At 36.1% G+C, this 23,924-nt stretch overlaps 1 protein-coding gene, 1 long non-coding RNA gene and 1 pseudogene across 4 annotated transcripts; 1 reads left to right on the forward strand and 2 right to left on the reverse strand.

Annotated features, from left to right (window-relative positions):
• The first annotated feature begins 722 nt into the window (after positions 1–722).
• On the forward strand, positions 723–5,579 carry LOC127413736 (uncharacterized). The gene is made up of 3 exons (XR_007892696.1): positions 723–915; positions 4,547–4,658; positions 4,883–5,579. It is a non-coding gene; the product is annotated as an uncharacterized LOC127413736 (long non-coding RNA).
• Positions 5,580–7,691: 2,112 nt separating this feature from the next.
• LOC127413727 (chromatin complexes subunit BAP18-like) lies at positions 7,692–11,556 on the reverse strand (annotated as a pseudogene).
• A 449-nt stretch (positions 11,557–12,005) lies between these two features.
• On the reverse strand, positions 12,006–21,939 carry LOC127413616 (acetylcholinesterase). 3 transcript variants are annotated; one of them, XM_051650900.1, is made up of 5 exons: positions 21,677–21,939; positions 16,321–17,798; positions 15,467–15,659; positions 15,107–15,285; positions 12,006–14,826 (listed from the first exon to the last, which is right to left on the reverse strand). In XM_051650900.1, exons 2-5 carry the CDS (start codon positions 17,726–17,728, stop codon positions 14,705–14,707), a joined length of 1,902 nt encoding a protein of 633 aa, XP_051506860.1. In that variant the 5' UTR covers positions 17,729–17,798; positions 21,677–21,939; the 3' UTR covers positions 12,006–14,704. The 3 variants fall into 3 exon arrangements, with proteins under 3 accessions (XP_051506860.1, XP_051506867.1, XP_051506875.1); XM_051650907.1 differs by having other exon boundaries at positions 21,647–21,939; XM_051650915.1 differs by having other exon boundaries at positions 21,642–21,939.
• Between the last annotated feature and the right edge of the window lie 1,985 nt (positions 21,940–23,924).

A 23,924-nucleotide genomic window follows, 5' to 3' on the forward strand; every position in this document is an offset into this window, starting at 1 on the left:
ATGGCAGTAGTGGTTAAATACCTGGTCAGCACTGCAGCTATAAATGTCGTAACTCAACTGTTCTTCTGACAATTACACTTTGCTTTTACAGTCAATTCTGTTTTCTTAACTCTTTGACAATTCACTATTGATGATTGTTCAAACTAGGTATGACCCACCCCTATAGGTTATCTAAGGAGCAACAGAGTTAGACATAGGTATGTGCTGAGTATAAATATGTTTTAATATGGAAAAGCGTTTTTGGCTAGGATGCAATAATATATGCAGAAAGGAGGCTCACTCTCGAATTATATTATAGTATATCAGAATCCGTATACATTTTCCGTGAGTATTTAGTTAATAAAAAATATTTAACCTCACCAATTAACTCTTGAATCCACTTTCAAATTTGTGTTCGACTCATAAGGCAACAATGTGCAAGCTCGGAAAATACACATATGATACGACAGGTGGCGCTATATTGACAATTTAGGATTTGTAGTTTGGAAATTTAAAACAAAACGAGCATTGGCAATTCCCGACCTGCACCGCGGCGCAGGAATGATCCGACGGTTATTCAAAATTATCAGAAAATAAATATAAATTAATGAAACAAATAAGTGAATTAGTAATAACTCGAATAGCTAATGCTAACCAAAACGCAATAAATCCATTTGTGTAAAAAAATATTTTTCATTGAGGAAAATTTATATTTATTTTTTTATCTGCCCCGTGTCATCACAGTGGTAGAGCTGCTGCAGTGGAACATTGGCGCCATTTTCAAACTTCAGAGCCTCAGTGACTGGAACTCTTCTAAGAGCTACATTATTCATCATTATGCTTTTTTTTTTTTTTTAAATTCTTACATCGGGACTCTTTATTATTTTAACTATCATTTTACTAATACTGGCAATTGGAGGAGCATATTCACAAAAGGTAAGTAATTTTGTGTTTCTCCCTTTGTTTGTATAAGTATGATAACTCCTTTAGTAAACGAGACATTTTTGCAAACTTTTCCTCATCGTTAACCATAGTTATCTACTAAGAGTTTTCTTATTTTTTGTTACCAATCGTAAGAATGAGAGAGAAAAAAAAAACGCTAGCAAGTAGCTAACTGCAAATAAAAAGTAGCTTAATGATACTTTTACAAGATTTATATATGCTTTCTAGAAGTTCAAGACGTTATTATCTTTATATTAGTTGGTTAGCTGAGCTGTTTGGCGAGGTCTCGAAAAGCACTTCCCACCCTTTTTATTGTGAATAAAAAACGAACAAACAAATCAAACATACTGCTTTAGTATAGACTAATTGCAAAATCGGTTAAAAATATAGCGGGATACCGTCCTCACAATTTATTACAGCTTAAAATGATGCGTTGTCTATTGACAGTATAATATAAAGGAAACCGAATAAAGTACTCTTCTAGTCTTTGTCATATGTTAGCTTTTAAAGACAATGATTTCTCGGGTGCCTCTAATGTTCTGAACCACTCCCCTCAGTTGCTGTCCCTTCACCCTAAACCAAACCAATTCACCACATTTCCCTCCTTGTAGCTTTTCATTTACTCCATCTAACATGGGATTTAGCCTTTAGATCTGTTCACAGCAATTTCGTTTATTGAAACTTTTTAGACGGGAATGAAAATGTGCGATTTAACTTAAAACTGACGGTTCAATGTAACTATTTACGTCGTTCAATCTATGACGTCTAGAAATCAGAATGTTGCTTTTTCAGAATGACATATTAAGAGTGTTGCATTGTGACAACGAAGTCAACGTTGTCAACTGCGAATTCTCATACTGCGCCTTATTGCAACTTTTTGGCAGGAAATATTACATAACTTATCTCGATTCTACTTGAAAACGGCTATTTCATTTGGTATAACCTATTAAAAGCTGTGAGATAATTATGTGGCGATGAATCAAAGGTTAAAAAAAAAAAAAAAAAAGCTTCGCTGTATTTTTCGGAACAGTTTATTACTTAACCCCACAATGTGAATTGTAAGTATGTGTTGTCCCTCGATAAGGTTCCTTAACTGATTAGCCGTTTTCAAACATGCATCCATCTTTTCTCTCTTCAGTTGACAGATTGTTGTTTTGTTGGTAAATACTCATTTACGTGATTTCGTATTTATTTGCGTCTATGGATTGGCTTTGTGTTGAAAGTTCAGTCACGGTCAGTTTCAGTCCAGTCCATCTACAAATACATTTCCAAATATAAGAACAGTATCATGTGTGTTTGAGTCTAGTGAGGTTTTGCTGTTTTATAAATAGATTTAGAGTCTGATGTTACCATTATTGTCCAAAGTAATATTAATGGTCTTTCCAGTAACCTTTTGATACAAGTTAACGACGGTTTTTCTCACTTTTGGCATGGCTCTGGCTTTATAGCTTATTTATGTATTAGGCCAATGCTTGTGGTTCCCTTGTCTTTTCCTTTTCATATGTCAGTCTTTTTGTTCATGAAGTTTTCTTCAAGAATAACTTGGTCATTTGAAATGTAGTAGCAAAAGGCCAGTGATTCTTGTAAAAGACGTTTTTGAAAGTAGTGTGCACCTGTTCCTGGATGACATATTTTACAAAATTCCATCCTTTGCAGCACATCTTCTGAAACTGATCTCATAAGACACCACCTAGACATGGCATGAATTCGGGAATTGGTAGAAATAAAAAAAATATATATTTTATTTTTATTGCAAATCAGTCATAGCTCATTAACCTCATATTAGTTTTCAGTCTGTAGTAGTTAATCTTAATGTTATAGTTGTGGATTGCAAAGATTTTTGGTCTCATTGTTTCATTTAATAGGCTAAGTTTCTTTACCTTTTAGTTGGTGTATTTTTAGTCTTCCTGTTTTTATGCTTCCTGTAGCTTTTTGTTTTTTGAAGTGCTTTTGTTTTGGGTTGTACGAGATGCGACTGGTAAGAATAAAAGGCAAAAGACAAGGGAGGGACTCTGCTGGTACAAAAAGTACCTTCACATGAGTGCAAATTTGTTGTTTCTGTCTCTCTGATGATTTTTATAATGACAGTGATTTTTCTGAAACATGTTGTTATTCTTTGACTGTGGTATTATGAACTTATTATTAAGCTGTTTTTTTTATTTTTTTTCAACCTGGTAAACAACCTTGTGAAATATGAGGTCAGAATTTTAATCTAACTTTCCCTAACAATGTATTCATCTGAAAATGTTTTAATGACATTGGATTCTCTTTAATTCTTCTTTTTGACTAAAATGATCACATAGGCCTTTGTCTGTCTGGCTTTGTGTATGTGTGTGTGTGTGGTTTGGGTGTACTGTTGGACCACGGTTGTCTTACTCAGTAAAACTATCTGTAGAACCAGATCAACATATTCTCCACTCTTTGTACCAAGACTTGTAGCACACAGAAAACCCACAGAGACCCTGCACTAAACCCTGGTGCTTTTGAGGGTATGAAAATTATCAAAGTACGAAAACTTTGCTTTGTTTTTTATCTTATTTTGTCCAGTCCAAACTCTGACATCTTGTTTTTGCTCTTTGTTGTTTTTTTGTTTTTTTTTTGTTTCTCCATTGGATAACGTACTAACATCAAGTATATAAAATCATGTTTGTTCTATTGTTTTTAACAATGTTTGAACTTGAAATACACACGTGTGGACACTGGATTTTTGAGTTTGAAAAATCTTGCCTGCGGTCTATCTTATGAAACACCACAAACACATAACGGTTTTCCTAGTTTCATATCCCCCTTTCTGTACATCTTTGCAGGCAAGCCTTCTCCCTTTTTTGTTCCCCCCCCCCCCCCCCCCCCCCCGTTGGCTGTGTGAATGCTTTGGCAAGGCTACAAGAAATCAAGCAAGCGAGAGCTGCTAGCACTGGCGCGCCCCAGACACTAAGCCCTACAAATTAATTTTTTCCTCTGAAACTGTACCACCAATGGTCCTCAAACTTTACATTCTTCTAAGAGGACCTTAGAGCAATGCCCTGATTTTTTTTTGGATTTTTCCTGTCCCACTAAAATGTTCATTTTAATTGTAGAAACTGATGCCCCGGGAAAAAGGCTACAACCCCTGCTTTTTATGCCTACCAAGTTCCTCAGGCAGCCTCACTAGCTACAGCTAAGCAGAGGCTGCACACTGCACTGGACTGCTGGTCTGGAGATGAATAGGGAGAGAAAGGGGTTTAAGGGCTGAAAATAGGTTCTGGTGGACAAAAGATTTAGGCACTTATTTGACTCTTGGAACCCCACCCCCCAATCTGGAATGGGAGCCCCAAGCTCAGACGAATGGGTGTATTTTTTACCTGAAATTAATACTTGGGAATCCCATTGATAAGTGAATGTGTGGGTTTGTTTTTCTTTTTAATTCTTTTTTTACAATTTATTTTAAAGCAGCCAAATTGTTATGGGTGTTGAATTAGCTGTAGATTTGTGAAATATTGAAATATTTGCAATGGGTAAACTACTTGGTGACTTTAATAGAGTTTTCAGAAACTGAAAAAGTATTTTTAAAAACTTGTTTGAATACAAAAACAAGTTCAACTTCATTGAATTAAGATGGGGAATTGCTATTTTTTTTCCTACCCAGGTGCAGGAGACAGACTACACTAGAAGAGGGGTGTTCGGTAGGTTACTTTGGGAATACCAGGCACCTTTTCTTCTCCCCTGCTGCCTAACATGCTGGAGAACGGGGATCGAGGGTAAGTGAAATCTATCCTCTGTCTGTTTCAAAGCTTAACCAAAATGGCCCTGGTTTGAATAGGTGAGCAAAGTTAGGCCAGGGTGTGTATGTGTCTATGTAATTGTGTGAGCTTGTCTTTTTGGTCTCCCTCTCCCACCCATTTGCTGTCTATCCTTTTTCTCTCCCTCTCTTTTGCTAACACCCCTACCCCCCTTTCTCCCTCTCTCCATGAACGACGGGCAGAAGTAGACAGAAGCAAATGCCTTCTGCAACTGTGCTGATGTGATTATTTGACTTCATGAGATGTAACTGTGTTGGGGTGAATTTTGAATATAATCATTAAATAGTGATCGAAGGTTTATATATTCTTTAGAACACTTGGATGTTTTATAACACAAATTTAGTCTCACCTTGGTGTGCATTTTGCTATAGATAAACTTCATATTTGTTACTGTGAACTTCAACTTCATGAATATCTTTAAGCAAAAATGAAAGATTATGCTTATGTTAACATAACAACAGTCATAATTATTTTGTAAGTAAGCCTTCATTCTTGCTGACATTAGAACGTGATTACACCACACCAGGAGTGGTGTACTTAAAAGAAAAAAATTGCTGCCCTTCACAATGACAGGGTGTTTCCTTTTCTCAACCACAGTTGTGATGATAAATTTCTAATAGTTTTTAATAACTTTTCTCAGTCATCCGTTTTGAGCAAAATAAAAATAAATGTGTTTTTCAGTAAGTAATGAATATTGTTGTGGTTTTCCTCTGTAATTAATGACACATTTATATGTTGTAGCAGTTTTGTGGGTGTAAACTTCGTTTTCAATAAAAAAATAATAAATAAATGAGCAAAATAGAAACCAGCAAAAAATTCTACCATTTATAAATTAATTCATATATACACTACATCCTAGTTGTCATATCCAGTCATCAGTTAGACCATCACTTTTCACATATTTAAAATACATTAATACACCTTAAAATTAATCCTGATTTTGCAAAGTCAAGGTCACACTTTTTAAAATCTGATGTCATACTTTTTTGTTCCCCCCTTATGTCTCCCCCCACTCACAACTAATACCTACTATGTTGCTTAATACATTGCAGACCAAAAAATTATATATTCAGGTCAGGATTAATTTATATTTCCTTATTTATATTTTCCTGTTCATGTATGTTTGCCCCCCTATGCCAAATGTTTGTCCTTTATTTAAGTAGTGTAAATGGTTTTGTGGAATATAAACACATTCATTTCCCCCCTGTCCTCTTATTTGTTTTTACATTTGGACAAATGTTGCTCTTAATCTCTGGAATTTTTTAATAATTCTTTTGGCAACAATTACCATTGTTGGATCATTTAAAATGATAGTGTTATAATACTGGAATTATAATGCTACTAGATAGTTTAGCTATGATTTATTTTAGTGATAATTAAACTTGCTTGACAATATAAAGTCATAGTAGTATAGGAAATTACAGATGTAGGTTTTTGGTTTTTACAAAAAAAAAAACAACAGTTGCTTTTTTTTACTCCCACTAGATTATTCGCAAGGTAATAAACCCTCTTTGACTGTCACACATTTCTCCTCATCTTCCTCCTTTGTTATCCTCCATTTTGTCTTCATCCTCAACATCCATTTTGGGACAGTGTGTACACAGTAACTCACTTATTTAATCTCAAAGGGCATTATTAGCTTGGCATGTAAAGACATGGGTGACCACGAGCTTCCTCATGATTGTATATGCCAGAGAACTTGAAGAAATGCTGTCACTAACACATTTTATTAATTTTTTTTGTAATAGAAAGAATGAATGTGCTCGCATCTATGAAGAGTGCAGTCTCATCAAATTTTGTTCTCTGAGACATTTATTTGATAACTTGTTTTCCAGTAATTGCACAAAATATGGAAATATGTCTCTATATTACATTCAGTTTGACAATTGATTTTGTCCCCAATTGTATTATAGTAAGGAACACTGGAGTCCTTTGGCATTATTTTTATTCAGCCCAGAATGCCTTGTAGCAGCACATCATGGTTTGTAAGTTCTAAGGGCAAATCATGATGTCCTGTAACTGGGAGCCTGGGACTTTCTTCATTTACTTAACAGCTTGTTCTTCACCTGCACTTGTGTGGTAACAACCATGACATGTCTTCAGGTTTTATCATATGGTTCAATTTAATATATGTATCAAATGTAGGCTTTGTCATAACATTTAATGTAAAAAGTCTGTAGTATTTTGTATTTAGAATTGGGTTATAATTTAAAACTTGCATATTTCTACATTAAAAAAATGATAAAGCAGAGGGCTATTTCTCAGTACAAATTTTGTCACAAATGAATAACACAATAAATACTTAATGGCTGAATCACTAGATTTGGCTTAGTTGGCCTATTCAGCGAGATATTCAAAGACAGCTGGAAATTAAAATCCTTTATTTAGTAGTCTATATTTTAAGAGATTTTATATTTTAGGTTTTTTCATAATAATGTAACCTTTTAAGATTTATAACTGCTGTTTATGAAATCTGTTTCAAGCTATATACATTTCGTATGTTCCTTTCTCACTCTCTCCTCCCTTGGACCACATGATGCCTCAGTGTGCCTGACAGTAGCAGCACATCAATATTGGCAGTTGCCCTCTATCTGGGTTGCCAGTAGGGTTTGTGCTGCTCCTGTCAGACAGACACACTCTACATCTCTACAGTGTTTGGAGAAATATGGTAACCACCTGTCCAGAAATGAGATTCTGTATGTATTCACCTTCGCAGTATCATACCAAGGTAGATGGCAGTTGTATTTTTTTTTCTTCTCTTTTAGTCATCTTTATGAGAACATTTGGGATGAGAAAAACATTAAAAATAACAATAAAAACCATACTTGAGTGAAATTAAGTTTATTTACAATAAACAATGTCAGTTTTTTGTTTTTGTTTGAGTCTGTAAAAATCAAAGTGCGCTGTCTTATAGCTGCCATTCAGGAACAGGTCTAATTTAAACATTTATGGATATTTATATAGTGAATACCCCCCCCCCCCCCCCCCCCACAAAAAAAATACATACACTGCAAAAGCGATAGGCAAGTAAACTGTGCACTTTGCACTTTCAGATGTTTAGATTAATAAACCCACTAACCTACAATGTCAGAAAACCCATCAAGTCAACAGAAGAAACCTTCCTTTTACACACTACCAGAGAATGGTGAGGCAATGCAAAAAATTAAAAAGATAAATTTAGCTAAAGCTGCACCTATGTAGTGAAATTTGCAACTGCCACACAGCTCTAAAAAAAATTTCAGGAACAATTTAACAAACCTGGCTGAGGATCATCTTGAGTAAAACCCTGTCTAAGGGGTTTTTAGCTACAATTTTTGGTGAAAAATGCAAACAAACAATCAAAAAATCATATATTTAATAAAACACAGGAAGTGGACCTTGGGTATTACAAAAAAAGCCAGGGAAAAATTATTTTACCTGGCAAAATCGGCATTTAAAATATGCAACAGTTCATCAAACAAAGCTTTGGCACCCAACACTTTTGCCGCAAACCAAAGTACTGGCCATAGGTTCTTTGTGGATAGTGGTTGAAAAATATGTACAATAATGCCTTTACTGTAACTTAATTTAAAATAGGCACCACCACCAATGAGCAGTATTTGCAAGTATTTTTCAAAACTTTATTGTATTCAACAATAAATATTCCATTATTGTCAAAAAAAAAAAATCTTTATCCAGGTTGAAAAGCTTAAGTTTGAGTTTGGATTAACCGTCACTCAAGTGACCTGACTGGTTCCCTTTCCAACTGGTATGTTTCAGGAAAAGAGATGGAGGATTTCAATGGGATAACAGAGGCAAGTCACTTGAATTCATGTTAGAGTCAAGATTCAGACTATCTGCAAGGAAGAAAATAAACAATAATTTTTTTCCTTATGAAATGGCATAATATACAATGATAAAAATAATGTGGTTAAAAAAAAAAAAAAAAGACATTTAAGTATATACATTTACATATCTGAGGATAGTCATTTAGTTAAAAATGTGGAGGACAAATATAATACTAAGGAGATTTCTCTTACCTTGATCAAAATTGAGCTTTTTAGATGTGGAACTATTACCTAGCCCCTCTATATCTACCAGGTCACTGTTTACGTCAGAGTCATTCAGTGCACTGAGAGTGACATCTGAGGAGAGTTATATTTTACAAAGGTGATTTAAAACGATGATTATTTGAAGTGGAAGATTGTGGTAATAGGTCATGTCAAGTGTAAAATGCATGTATGAACAGAGACGAGGGCATTAAAAATAACACTTATAATTTCCATACATGGCCATGCTCACCTGCAGTCTTAGATGACTTAATGCTGGATGAAACTGTGGTTGGACCATGTAATGTCCCAGACACCACAACCTGAGATGTTGGCACGGCGATGACTGTAGATGGGGCAAGGGTGAGCCATAGAAACTGGTACCTTTTTAGTACTCTTCTTTGGAGAATCAGAGGATAAAGGAACACACCACTGTCTTCATAAAGCTTCCTCTTGATTGTTGTTTTCATTTGTACCCTTGTTGTAGGGAATTAATCACATAATTACACACAATTAACAGGACTTCTAAAAAGCCTTTTTGGCAAACAAAAACAACAACTGAAGACTATGAAATACAGTAAGTCTACCAAATGTATTTAAGTTTTCTGAAGTATAAAATTAAAAAGTATATTGGATTTTGTTCAATTTCCAAAGAGTGGCAAGAGGTTGTCCTTTCCAGATGTAAAGTGTTATTCCCCCTGGATAAATGATTAAATCAAGTTTTATCTGCTCTTGTGGAAAGCACCATTACCAAAATCTAACCCATAGTAACTTTATTCATCTTTGGAGAAGACAAAAGCCAAAACGGTGAGATAGGTGTCCTTACACAGTCTGCTTCTTGTTGGCTGAGCTGAGTGTGCAAAAGTGGCCACCTGACTGCAGCATCTCAAACTCTTTTGTTCACCTAGCTCTGGAGGAAAAGAGCAATGACAGCTACAAAGCCCATAATGTCATTTACAATAATACTTTTACTTGTCTGTGGCACCTTGGACCATTTACCTTGAAGTAAGTCCCAAACTACATTGTAATAATAATATTAAACATTTTACATCACTTAACAATAGCACAAGTTTGTCAATATTTTGTATTTTATTTTTTGCTTCACCCGTATAGTTAAAAAATAATTATTTTTAAAGAAAGGCCAAGCAGACAAGGAGCTTTAGTAACCTTGGAGGGATCCTAAACAGTTTTTGAAATTAGTAAACAAATGTACACTTCAAAGGAAGTAAAGAGGAAGGCTTAATAAAATATATACCCTATGAACCCAATAACATGACAACAGTAGGGTACAACGGGGCTAAAGTTGCCCCCAGGGAATTTTATTTTCTCCCAAAACACAAAACATCATCAAAACCAACACAGTACATTCCTTAACACCTGTTTGTCACTATACACTATAAAATATTCCTGATCCATGAGTTTATCACGTGTAATGTCTACAGTTTGACTTTGAGGTCATTTGATCTAATATTTAATAATTTTTGAAATGTTCCACATCTATGTAGATATTGCAGATCCCTGAAATTATCACATTTATGTTGAGAAAAAATACTTTTTTTTTCCCTTGCTGTTTTGTGCAAGGTGATTAAATCAAAAGTTTTTAATAGCTGCCCAATAAGTGAAAGGATTGTATTTGGGGCTAAAGGCCCCCATAAAACATAGTTTTTTCTTAAATGGGGCAAATAGATTTATTATAGAAAACTGATCCGATCACAATGGAGATTCATTTGTTTATGGAATACTTGTAAATACTTGAGATGTTATGAAATGCCAAATGAGATTGAATTTATCAGAAAATGGTTAGGACTAACCCTTTTCCTGAAGGGATTATTTTGAGTAAGCATTCTTAATTTGTTACTCAAAAAACATCTTGCTGTCTCAGAAGTATTTGCTTAAGTTGACAAATATTGCCCCATACACAAAATCTTTATAACCCCTCTGATGGCCTTTTTACCCCAAAAGTGGGGTAAAGAGCTCCCTTGCCACCTTAAAAAAAAGAAAAATAATTTTAATCAAAACAACTTTCCGTTTTTTATTTTCACACTAATTATGTGAGTCCGTCAATATTCAATAAACAATGTATTTTTTCAATCTTGTTACACTTTGTGACCAGAACAAAAAGCACATTCTTCTTAAGGTGTGCCTTTAGCCCCGTTGTACCCTACGTATCAGATCATCGGCACTCCAGAAGTCTGATGCAGTGCTTATATTAAGGGAAATAATGCTCAATAGAGTGTCTTACCCTGCTGGACTTGCATCTGCCATAGGATGCAACTGCATGGTTAGCTCTCCTAATTTTGTGAAACCAGCTCCAGCTGCAGAAAAGATCTCGCCAACCTAAATACGTAAAGCCAGGCCATAGTTTGCAAGAAATAAACGCTTACGGTCAGTTTTCGAACAATTTTATGTTTTGAAACTGTTATTAGGGAGGTAAACAGTTAGCATGATAGCCAAAAGTTGTATTAACAAAAATGCCAAACATCTCCAATAGAGACAGTTAGCATGTATGTATACTATCCTGACAAAACATTTAACTTATGATTGTGTCCTGTATTTATAAGCACATGTTTTTTTTTTTGTTTTTTTTTACCTTAGTAGAGGCCGAAGTCATTGTTTTGATTTACAACTGAAAAACAACGACTGCGCTTTAGAAATGTTACGAGCTAGCGGACTTGACTTGGGTACCAATAATTAACATAAGGTATCTGCGCTACTTATTCTTCAATAATTCACATTATAACACAATAATAGAAACATTTTTTAACTAAACGGGGAGCAAAAGTGCGCCATAAAAATGACACTAATTCAAAGGCGCTTATTGGTCTGAAGTCATTCGTTATTGGTCAGCACCAGAGAGTTACTCCAAACATTCAATGCTGCGTCAAAACGACGCAATTAATTCGACGTTTCTCTCGGTACGTTTTCTTCAGCTGGTATGTGCGTTTCCTTAATTTATTATTTTAGATAGTACTTTGCAAGATGAGCTATTTGTCAACGTCACCTAGATTAAGTTTTCATTTGGACTTTCATATTGAACCCCATCACTTGGACATTGCACGTTTGTTCAAGTACACAATTATGCCAAATGAGTTGTTAAACTCTTTAAAAAAAAAATTATCTCTCTATATATACCTCTTTGTGGTTAGCTTATCCCATATTGTACAATACTAATCTTTGCAATGGTGTATGCTGCCCTCTGGTGCACAAAGCCGTAAGCTAGAATTCACATTCTGTAGTACTTGGAATGAGGGAAATAAAGACCACACAAGCAAGCAGCTCAATTATAATTAAGTCAATAACTGTTTATTGAGGTTGCGTTGGACAACTTCTGATATTATATTCAGACTAGGTGGTTATGACAAGTAACACCATGCAGAGGATTTGCACGATGCTGTCACTATTGGCACTAATTTTGACACAGCAGGCAATATCTTGACAAAATAATAAATAATGATAACAAAAAGAACAACAATAATTATTGTTATTGTTAAAAGTATGTTGTCAAAGTGCAATAAATGCAGAACAGAAGATGCTTGCTAAGCCATGTGCTATGTTCTACATATATTTGGGGTAGAACCATATGGATTTGTCAGAGAGAACATTTTCTCTTTGTGATGTAATTTAGAGGCAGGTATCCTCATTGGCAACATGTGAAACATAATTTGCATGAATTTATGACATGAAAAGTTTTTCTAAATCTTAAATGCAACTTAAACCAAAGTGATCCCATATTAAACACTAAAGAACAATATCTGTAAGATAGCATATGGCACTATATTGCTTTGATGAAACTGCTGATATATAGTCAGTTACATTATCCATGATCATTGGTATCTATTCATGAACACTGTTTTTCAGTCAAGTCAGTGACATTACATGAGCATCAATGCATTCAAATATTTATGTTCCATTATTAGTGTATTTTGTTATTGCTAACATCAATATTTATCTCTGGGCAATCAGTGTTTTATAGCTATAAACTAGTAATATCATTAATAGACATCAGCACTAATATGGTCAGAAAGGATAACAGTCCATTTTTAAAGCACAGAATATAGAGGGGTCTGGGACATGCACAAGGGGATTTCATGGGGTGGAAGAGATGGGTAGACACCTCATTGGACAAGAGGTGCAAGAGCAGCTATCATTCAGACCCATAAACAAGTATGCATAATCATACTATACTTGCATGACATTATCTTGTTCATCTGATCCAATATTTATAGCTAGAATAAGATCATTTTAAATTCCTTTTTTTTTTTTTTTTTTTTTTTTTTTAAAGCTAATCTACATTACTTCAGTCATATTCAGAGGTTAAATGCTTAATGACAAACTATTATTTTGTGTGCTGGAAGACCTGCAGTCTCATCAGAGTCAGATCCCTTCCACAGTGTTAACAAAACTGTAGATAAATGGTACTGGACAAATACACTGATTTAACTTTGTAAAAACAAGCCGATAGGAGGTCAATGAGACTGCCTAAACAGACTAGAATTAACAAATTCAGCATGTTCATACTTAAAATGAATATGCAAATTGGGACAATGTATATGTGAGAATGATTGACCATGATACATTCAAACTGTAAAAAAATAAAAGAATGTTTGATACAGATTCACAGGCAAAATACAAATATTCAACAATCTTAATACACAAAAAATAAAATATTTGCTCTATTTTAAACTAAAAACACTCTTTTTTTTATACTCTTTTGATACTTGATGCAATCATGCAAATAATTTACTTAAAAAAGAAAAAAAAAAGGACACCAAATATTACAATAAATATAGAATATATGATAGGAGTGGCTTTTGTAACCCTGTATATTTTTTCTGTCCTTGCATCTTCCCTTTGGCTGTGTTTTCTTTCATCATCCTTCCACTGCATCAAAAGGGTAAAGGTGGGGCTGGAGTTAAGATGGCTGACACAGTGGGCTGTCATTTCGAATGAGCACTAAGTAAATTACTCTCCCTCCATTATCGTAATGAGAATCCTTTCCCATCGAGAGAGGGAGACAGCAAGGAAAAAAATTATATTGACCCTTTGGCACACAGTCAACATTACTCGTACGCACCGTTTTCTCTTTGTCTTTCTAGGATGAACACTCAAGCATACAATTCCCATATAAAATTCTGAATAAAGGAGAGGTGATATTCACAAATGGTATTGTACATATAGACACATAAACTGACCCATGTAGTTGGTATATGGTAAACACACTCTTTCTCTCTCTCTCTCTCTCTCACACACACACACAAATACAAGTCAAGACTCATGCCGTGGGCACCAGAATTCATGCAATATGCGTAGAAATAAAAAAAAAAAACCTTTTAAATATCAGTACATTATAACATACTCGCCCACACAAAAACACAATTCAGAATAGTTTGCCAGCATACATTAAATCGAGTTGGCCCACAGTCAGAAAGTAGAGACAGCAGACAAGTTCACACAATAACCGCGATAAAGAAGCACACAAAATGCTGAATAGATTTGGTAGATGGAGAGTAGAGATAAACACATGGTAAAGCAGCCATTATAATTTAAGCCTACAAGAACATAGGACAAAAAAACAAACAAAAAACAATTTGGGATCCTGAGGACCAGAGTGAATGAGGGTTTTCAGCTTCCAGCAGAACAGACAGATGCACATGCTCATTTTTCTGATACATACATGTTGATGACCATAACACTTAATAATCTCTTATAGCAGCTTGCATTCACCTCTCCTTCCATGTAATATAATTGTGTGATAAGAACAATGACCTGCAATGGGAAGAACAAAAATCTGCACAGAAAATAAGTGCAACATTCACAAATGCACTCTTGTCTACTCAGCAATAGTTATCAACAAAAAGATTTAATTAAGCTTTTGGAACCTTTGCTTTTCTAAAAAGAGACTATTAAGTGTCATCAGTTTTCCCTTTTTTTTTTTTTTTTTAAATCTGCACTCTCTTATGTTCATGTCAGATTTATCTAGAAATCTGTACAGCGCTCCTGCTTGCTGTAATGGTCAAACTGGCTCTTCCAGTGCATCATGTAAGAGCTCCAGCGGTGAAACTCCACTTTCCACTGTCGCTCAACATCATCGATGTTGTCTGGGTAAGGGCAGAAAAAAATGTATATGCAGAAAGGAATATCATGAGCACCCATAAAACACAAGCCTGCAGTTTCTCACCTTAAAACTAATCTGAACATTCAAATTACCAAGAGGCAGACCTCTGTAGTTCCTCTATGTCCACATTAATAAATATCAGAAAGGCTCTATTTAAACAAAAAAGTAAATGCAAAACAGAAATATACTGGTGTGTATATATATATATATATATATATATATATATATATATATATATATATATCATTTATTTATTTTTTTACCTGTGATGTTAAGCAGACGAGGCAGGAAGCGGTTCCACAGAGCACAAACTTGTGGTCTTAGACCCTTGTACACCTTCAGTAGTTCTGTATTCAAACCCACATGTTTCTGCTCAGTAGCTGTAAATTGAGGCCACCGCCTCCGACTGTCTATGGTGCCATCAATGTTAATGTTAGGATTACTTCAAGGAGGGAGACAGAAAAAGAGTAATCTTTAAATGCAACACTACAAAAACATTCCAACCTCCAAAACTATCAGATAAATCCAAACGTTTCTAAAAAAAAAAAAAAAAGGAATGCTAACAAATCCTACATGTCCATTGAAGATTTTATGTATTCTCTCCTTATTTTGTTATCTCTTACCCAGTGCGCGCGAAATTGGCCCAGTATTTCATCATACGTCGGCTGAGTTTCTCTTCCTCTGCTGTGTAATTGAGCCTTTTCTCTAAAGGCAGGCCAAATACAAACTCAATCTCATAACCATGAATTACACCCATCCACTCAGGCCAGGCCAGGTTAGAGGCTCGATGGTCAAACAAGTAGAGGTACACAGCACCTAAGGACAAGAAAAAGGAGTATAGACTGGGAAAACTGTCATTAAATACATGAAGGTTGCACAAAGTTTTTAACAGCTGCTGCTTCATTTCGGACCTGTATGTTTATATTCTGTTCTTACTGGTTCACCACTACACTGCAGCAAGTAGTGTAAGCGGCTCTGCAGCTGTGGCTTGGATGGGACATTTCTGTTGTGTGTTCAAGCTTTGCGCTTGAGGTACTGCCATTTTTCTTCGCTGTGTGGTGTGGGAGTTGCAGGTTGTTGAGGTTTGTTTCATTGCTCCAGCAGGGACTGTTTGTTTGGACATTTTATCATGTTGCACCATCACTTGTCTGGACTACATTGTTGTAGTACTTTTATGTTTTGATAAAACACCTTGAGTACTGAAAAAGCTCTATATATTAAGTAAACATACAGTATTATTGTTGTTATTATCCCAATGAATAACTTCAATTGCAGACATGGCTGGTAATGTTATATAAACATCCAATCCCCTTGAGGGTACAACAAACTACAACATTTCAATTACTATTCCAAATCTTTACCCAATAAGATACAGCATCATATTTTAGTCCACTAGTAATTCCATTTATAAATATCCTTATTGTTGATGCAAGATGTATTACACAGCGTGTATTCTATATTACTGTAATGGCCTTACCATGTGAGTTACTGTTGTAGCCTGTTGATCCTGAGTTTCCCCAGCCCAGTGTCCCTTGAACAGCTGCTCCTGTCTGGAAATGGACACCAGTGTGCTGGGCATACGACCTTGCAAAGTGCTGTAGAGGACAGATAACATTTTGATCTCCTACAATATCGTCCATGGCATCTCGATTCTTTTGAGGGTTGTTCTCATCCATCCAATCAGTGTATTGAAGGATAACTGCCTCCAAGCCAATCTCATTAGCATGAGGAACACTCATCTTCACACCTTCAAGGAAGTCCTCTCGTGATATCAAACTCTCATTGTCTTTACTAAATCCTGGTGCACCATAAATTAAGAAGTAAGATCCTTCATCCTGATTTACACCCATGAGGATCTGAGTGTATTTAAAGTTCCCTGAGCTGAGCATGGCATCAGGGGTGTCAGGGAGCACCACGCCATCTATGACAGGTACAAAGGAGAAGCGAAACAGGCTGTTATAGGGGAGTACTTGCCACTCCAGATTAATTAGTTCCTGTGGATCTTTGTTTCTCAGGCAGTCAACCAGCTCAGTGTCATTGCCCTTACTGCAGCCAACAAGTTTGCCCAGCAAGGTGGCTCTCCGACGGGCCTCATCAAAGCTAACAGTAGCCCAGGGGGTATTAGGAACACCACTCTGCATTATGGCACGTGTGAAATATGGGCGGCTGTCTGGTGACAGAAGATGCATGCCCACTGAGGCTCCTCCAGCACTTTCTCCAAAAATGGTGACCTGTTTTGGGTTACCTCCGAAGAAGTGAATGTTATCTTGCACCCATTGAAGGGCCATCCTCTGGTCAAGGAGACCCACATTTCCTGGTGCTTCTGATGAGCCATTGAGTGCAAGGAATCCAAAAGCTCCAACACGATAGTTCATAGATACAACTACTACCTTTTCAGAGTTAGCCAAGTACCGGCCATCATAGACATCAAGTGAGGAAGAGCCACTATAGAAGCCACCACCATATATCCAGACCATTACTGTGAGATTTTGTGGCCTAGGGGAAGGAGGCACCCACACATTAATGTAAAGACAGTCCTCGCTCATCATTCTGTTGGGGTTCCACATCTCGATACCTGGAAAGCCTGGGTAAGAGGTGTCTACAAACTGATAGCAGGCATTTGGGTAGTCTCTTGCCTCAAAGACACCATTCCAAGGTTTTTTGGGCTCTGCTTGCTTGAAACGCCTCTTCCCAAGAGGAGGTTCAGCATACGGGATGCCCAAGAAAGCGATCACATGATTCCGGTCGGGAACAGGCAAGCGTACACCCTGCACACGGCCCAACCTAGTGTTTACTATGAGGTCAGATTCACTTTGCGTAAGACAGCAGTGGAAAAGGAACATGAGGAGCAAACAGGGCAGAAGGAAAATGTCTGAGGTCTTCATGATGTATTTCCTTTTGTTGGTTAGGAAAGTATTGTGATCTCTCTTTTCTGTAAGCTAAGCTCAGTACGACCTGTGAATGAAAAGACAAAAGATGAAAAGTTCAGGTAACAATACTGGTGTTCAAGAAAGGGATAGAACGAAAGGGTTAAAAAAAAGAAACTACAATAAAAAAGGGAACTGACATTAGAGTAAAAATTTGTAAGAAAGGGAGAGCATTGTTGGAAATCTACAGGCCATGTAAACCTGTTCAACAAAAAGGGACTGATGCATAGAGTGTGTGCAGTCTGATGGGCTGTTTATGCTCATTTTCTATGACCCCAAAAACACCTGTGAGGTGGATGTTTGTTTTACATGTTGTCTAGTTGCCATGATGACTGGATTAGTTCTAGGGGCACAGTTAGGAATGGGAGTACATGAATTTGACTGCATCTGTGGGAGTGTCTGCTTCGATGAGGCTATTTCTGTTCCCCTGCCTCTTTTTCCTGTGTGGGGTTCTATTTTTGAGGGTGTCACTCTATCAGTCCATCTGCCTCTGTCTATCCAACCCTTTCTCTGTTACATGCAAGCTACAAAAACGCTTTCAGCTTTTACACAATTAAGAGCATATTATGGGACCACGGTTAGGGTGAACAGCTTTTTTGGGCCTATTCTGCTTATATATGAATTCTTCAGGCTCTCAAAGGTTACTGTAGGTCTATGGATCATAAATATTAAGGATATGTTAGGGACAGGTTCCCATCTGCATTAAACTGTACAGCTCATTACATAGGTCTCTAAATCAGCCAGTAGATTATCTTAAAATATTAATAGGAATATTATATTGGAGTCAATGGTGAAAAAGAGGCGTGGGGGACTGCAATGCAATTCATCAGACACAGCACCTCAATGGATTTATTAATATCTTAAAAGACAGCTGCATGCCGGAAATGGGGGGCAAGGGTAGCTATAAGCATCAGGGGATAGGCAGAGGGGGAGAGGTTGCCTGGACTCAAATTAGATCCTGGCATTCATGTATGAAGTTCACAAGGGGGAGGAGGGGGTGCTTTCAGCTTGGGATTACACGTTGTTGTGCACACCATCACATAATATAAACACACATCTTTCTTTCTGTACTCTTCCTTGCCTAACTTCCCCAAATGCTTTCCTGTAATTTTTGAGCCCTGTGATTTAAATCCAATGAGAAACTTTAATACTAAACCCTTAAGCACTACTTTCTCTGCATTTGTCTCTGTATTGCATCCTCTCTTTTTTGTACAGCCTAACTGTACTTGGATTGACCACCTCTTTCTTTCCACGATCCAACTCATTTTCTAACATTGAGCACATTTACATGCACACCAAATACTCTGATTACTCCCAAAAATCATCTTATTTAAAAAATCTGACAAAGCAAGAAAACCGTGTTTACATGAGATTTGAAACAATCACATCAAACTGTGAAGAGACATGCGCTCAACACGTGCGCACATTGGATAAGCCGGTGAGAACACTGGTAAAGGTGTTTACATGCCATGCAAAATCGGCGTAATTGGCAAAATTCTACCTGTGTCGACCGGTTTATTCTTACACTGTTTAAGACCTTACACCGATAAAGGAATGCTGTTTACTGCATTTATATAACCACACGTTGTCGGCTTATTACGCATAATTGTGTATGACCATGCATGTAAATGTGCTCATTATTAATCACTCCTCTTTTTCCTTTATTTATTTGTTTGTTGTCAAAATCACAATTTCTGTATTAATGAAGGGGTGGAGTGGCATTTGAACCACCGACTTTGTAACATCACTAACAGTAGAAACAAATAGATGTCCTTATCAATAGAGGTAGACCGATATATCGGATATATACCGATTAATTGGTGTGGATAGTTGCTTTTTGAAACTATCAGTTATCAGCAAAAATCTACACTAATAGTTTTTTTGTTTTTATTCCTCAGTGTTCCTCTGTGACTGGCACTTTTTTGATGAGATAATCAAGTAATCTAAATTGAAGCGAGGGCATGCAAAGCAAAATGAGAGTATATGAAAACATGCCCTGTCAGCACATACATTAAGATATATATCTTTTGAATAATAATAAACCTTATTGCTGATTACATGTCATCTGGCAAAATCTATATACAAAACTCTTCATCTGGTGCATATATAGGCTATTAAAAGCTAACTTTGGTCAATACTTATATAGAGAGCATTGTAATGGAGCCAAGTCTCCGTCATTTCAAAATAAGAATCCCTTGTGTTTTCGGGCTTGTTTACAGTTTACAGTCCCGTATTATGCACCAAATCTTCATGTTTTCTGGTTATTACTGGGATTTTGATTGCACTATAAACTGCATCTTGGATTTTATTTATTTTTGTACTCTTGTAGTCTGTACCCATCATAGTAAGGAAAGACTAAGATTTATTTTTTCAAATTTTTTATATCAAATTTAAAAACTATCGGTTGATCAATCTGTTATCGGCCCTTTCCACCACTTTAGTTATCGGTATCTGCAAAATCCACTATAGGTTCACCTTTACTTATCAATACTACCATAGAACCCGAAATGACATTCTATCAAGCTGTTAGTTCATTATGACATGACCGGCAAGCCATAACATTTCAAAGTGACAGTTTGATGAGTGCCACTGAGGAATTTTCCGTGTTGTGGTCTGTCCATCTAATATTTCATGAGAGAGAGCTCAGAAAGCTAACGAGCCAAGCTCACACTGTGCTCAAGCCAACTGTAGAGATGCTATTATTATCATCATCACAATTACAACAACGATATTTTAAGCTTTCAAACGACCCCCAGTTGATGGGGTAGTGTGTACAATAGAATGTTAACATTAATTGGCCTTCTCAGAGACAGTTGTACGACTATAACTCATCCCAGCGAGACTCTGAAAGCTTATCATAAACTGCATCAACATCAGAGTCAGAAGACTCGAATTATGGGATTAAGTGATTAACTCTAAACAAAGAATAAATGAACTCTTTTATCATAATACAAAACACTGAATTCAAATCATCATGCATTGCGGTGAACTTAAATAAATAGATACACAAGCTCATGCAGGCTAAATTACGAATTCAGCGATGCGTACAAGCAACACGAGCTCTTCGGTGAGCCTCTAATAACGTGGTAGAAAACCAAAAGAGATGTGGTGATTACAAAACAGGTGCAGGAAGGTAAACAAGACTTAATTTGAGGGAACTGCAACTGTGGCCTCAGAGTGCGCGTGCGTTGGTCTACGCTCACGCACACATAGTTACATCCATTTATTAGTGCCACAAAATCTCACCATTAAAGGCACGAACTTGCTTATATATATATATATATATATATATATAGATAGATAGATAGATAGATTGATTTGGTCAACACATGTACATAATGTTTAGCCTTTGACAGATATCTTGCTTTATTCGTATATAGCATACTCGGTCAGACAACAAGGAAAAAGGCAGTGCTTCACATTACATTACAATTATGCAACATAATATCATAGCGAACTGTTTGGCCAACAAAATGACATAATTACAATAACCAACGCGGTTAAATGTTCTTATATTTTTAATGAACCGCAGTTACATATTTACTGTGCATGACTGTGTAATAATAACACTGACAAGTCATGATAAGGAACAGATACTTGTAGTTAAACATAACAAATAACCACACAATCGTACTGCATACACAGACGCGATCCGCTTATAATGTCAACTGTTTTGTAAAGAGAGAGATTTGATTCTTAGGTTACATTTGCAACATAATGAATGCAAATATCCCCAGAAACACTGAAAACAGGCGTATGTGTATTGGGTAGGTGCAACGCGTTAAGATGCCAAAACCATCATCTATATATTTATTACTCAATTTTGCCTGCTGGACTAGTCAACTGGAGAACATAAGTACTCGAGCAATACCTCACCGAAGCTGCTAAGATGCCTGAATCCTGTACCTGGAGACTGCCGTTCACAAGCCGCCTTTGCTTCAGTGCCCCTCTCCCTTGGGCTCTTCCTCTCCCTGTCCTTGAACGAAGCAAGCCAGGATTCTTGCCGCGTCGTAGAGCGATAAATATAAATTAGGACAACGGGACTGCGGTAAGCGTGAATGGAGTGAATTATAGTCTCGTCTGTCTGATTCTAACGCTTGATCTAGCCCGTGACGGAACTAGGCGAAGACGAGTCTGTGATGATGTTAGGCGTACTGCACTGCTCTGTCGATAGGGGGAGACTTCTTATAATAAGCACAATCGACAAACAAACAAACATACAAACAAACCATAGAGCTCTCGCGAGACGAACCACCTCTGCTGTTCTGTCTCTACCTTCCTTTCCAACACTGCCTAATATGTGGGGTGCACAGACGTCAGAATTTCATGCAGTGCAAATTAAGACCGATTGTATTATTATTTCTTGCATGACCGTCCAAATTAACATCAAACGCTGCTGCACAGAGCACATGAATTTTCGGTATTTAATCTAAATAGCTTTTCTAAACTACTATTTCAGTGGTGAAGTAGTGTCTGAAGAGGTGGGCATACTGTGAATTTATGAAGGAGATATATATATATATATATATATATATATATATATATATATATATATATATATATATATATATACATACAGGGTTGGGAGGGTTACTTTTGAAATGTATTCCACTACAGATTACAGAATACATACTGTAAAACGTAATTTGTAACATATTCCGTTAGATTACTCAAGGTCAGTAACGTATTCTAAATACTTTGGATTACTTCTTCAACACTGGTAGATTTTTTCACTTGTTTTGACTATAATGTAAGAAAAAAAACACATGTTAAAACACATTCTCTGAAAAACCTAAATATCTTATGCATTGTTGTTTCTAAAACTAGATCAATCTAATTGATATTTTTACAGGAAAACAATACAAAAATTAATATCAAGAATACGATTTTTGCCTTAATATCAAAGGTCTTACTAGAAAAAAAAAGAAATTATGATCTAATGTGAATTTGCATGATAAACAAATATGATCGTGCCTGGTAACATGTGCATGTAAAATGGCTAGAAATAGCATTTTAGCTTAGCGTAAAGCTGACAATTTACACAAGGTTTATTTCTATTTCTTCTGCTCCAAACTTACTTCAAACTTACTTCAAATTTACTTCTCTGTCTGCTCGTATTTCACCGCTGTTCAAATGCACTTTGGATCACATCATTTATATGTATAAATGTTTTCCATCTGAAAAGAATAAATATTAAATGAAACAAATGACAATAAAATGCAAAGTAATCTCTTCAGTAATCAAAATACTTTTTGAATGTAACTGTATTCTAAATACCAATGATTTAAATTGTAACTGTAGTGGAATACAGTTACTTATACTTTGTATTTTAAATACGTAATCCCGTTACATGTATTCTGTTACTCCCCAACCCTGTGTGTATGTATGTATGTATGTATGTATGTATGTATGTATATATATATATATATATATATATATATATATATATATATATATATATATATATATATACACACACACACACACACACACACACACACACACACACACACACACACACACACACACACACACAGTTGAAGTCAGAAGTTAACATACACCTTAGTCAAATACATTTAAATTCAGTTTTTCACAAGTCCTGAAATTTAATTGTAGAAAACATTCCCTGTCTTGGGTCAGTTAGGATCACTACTTTATTTTAAGAATGTGAATATCAGGATAATAGTAAAGAGAATGATTTATTTCAGCTTTTATTTCTTTCATCACATTCCCAGTGGGTCAGAAGTTTACATACACTTTGTTAATATTTGGTAGCATTGCCTTTAAATTGTTTAACTTGAGTCAAATATTTTGGGTAGCCTTCCACAAGCTTCTCACAATAAGTTGCTGGAATTTTGGCCCATTCCTCCAGACAGAACTGGTGTAACTCAGCACATGCTTTTTCAGTTGTGCCTACAAATTTTCTATCAGATTGAGGTCAGGGCTTTGTGATGGCCACTCCAGTACCTTGACTTTGTTGTCCTTAAGCCATTTTGCCACAAATTTGTAGGTATGCTTGGGGTCATTGTCCATTTGGAAGACCCATTTGCGATTGAGCTTTAACTTCCTAGCTGATGTCTTGAGATGTTGCTTCAATATATCCACCTAATTTTCCTTCCTCATGATGCCATCTATTTTGTGAAGTGCACCAGTC

The sequence above is a fragment of the Myxocyprinus asiaticus genome, chromosome 2 (assembly GCF_019703515.2).
Source record: "Myxocyprinus asiaticus isolate MX2 ecotype Aquarium Trade chromosome 2, UBuf_Myxa_2, whole genome shotgun sequence".
Classification (NCBI taxonomy): domain Eukaryota; kingdom Metazoa; phylum Chordata; class Actinopteri; order Cypriniformes; family Catostomidae; genus Myxocyprinus; species Myxocyprinus asiaticus.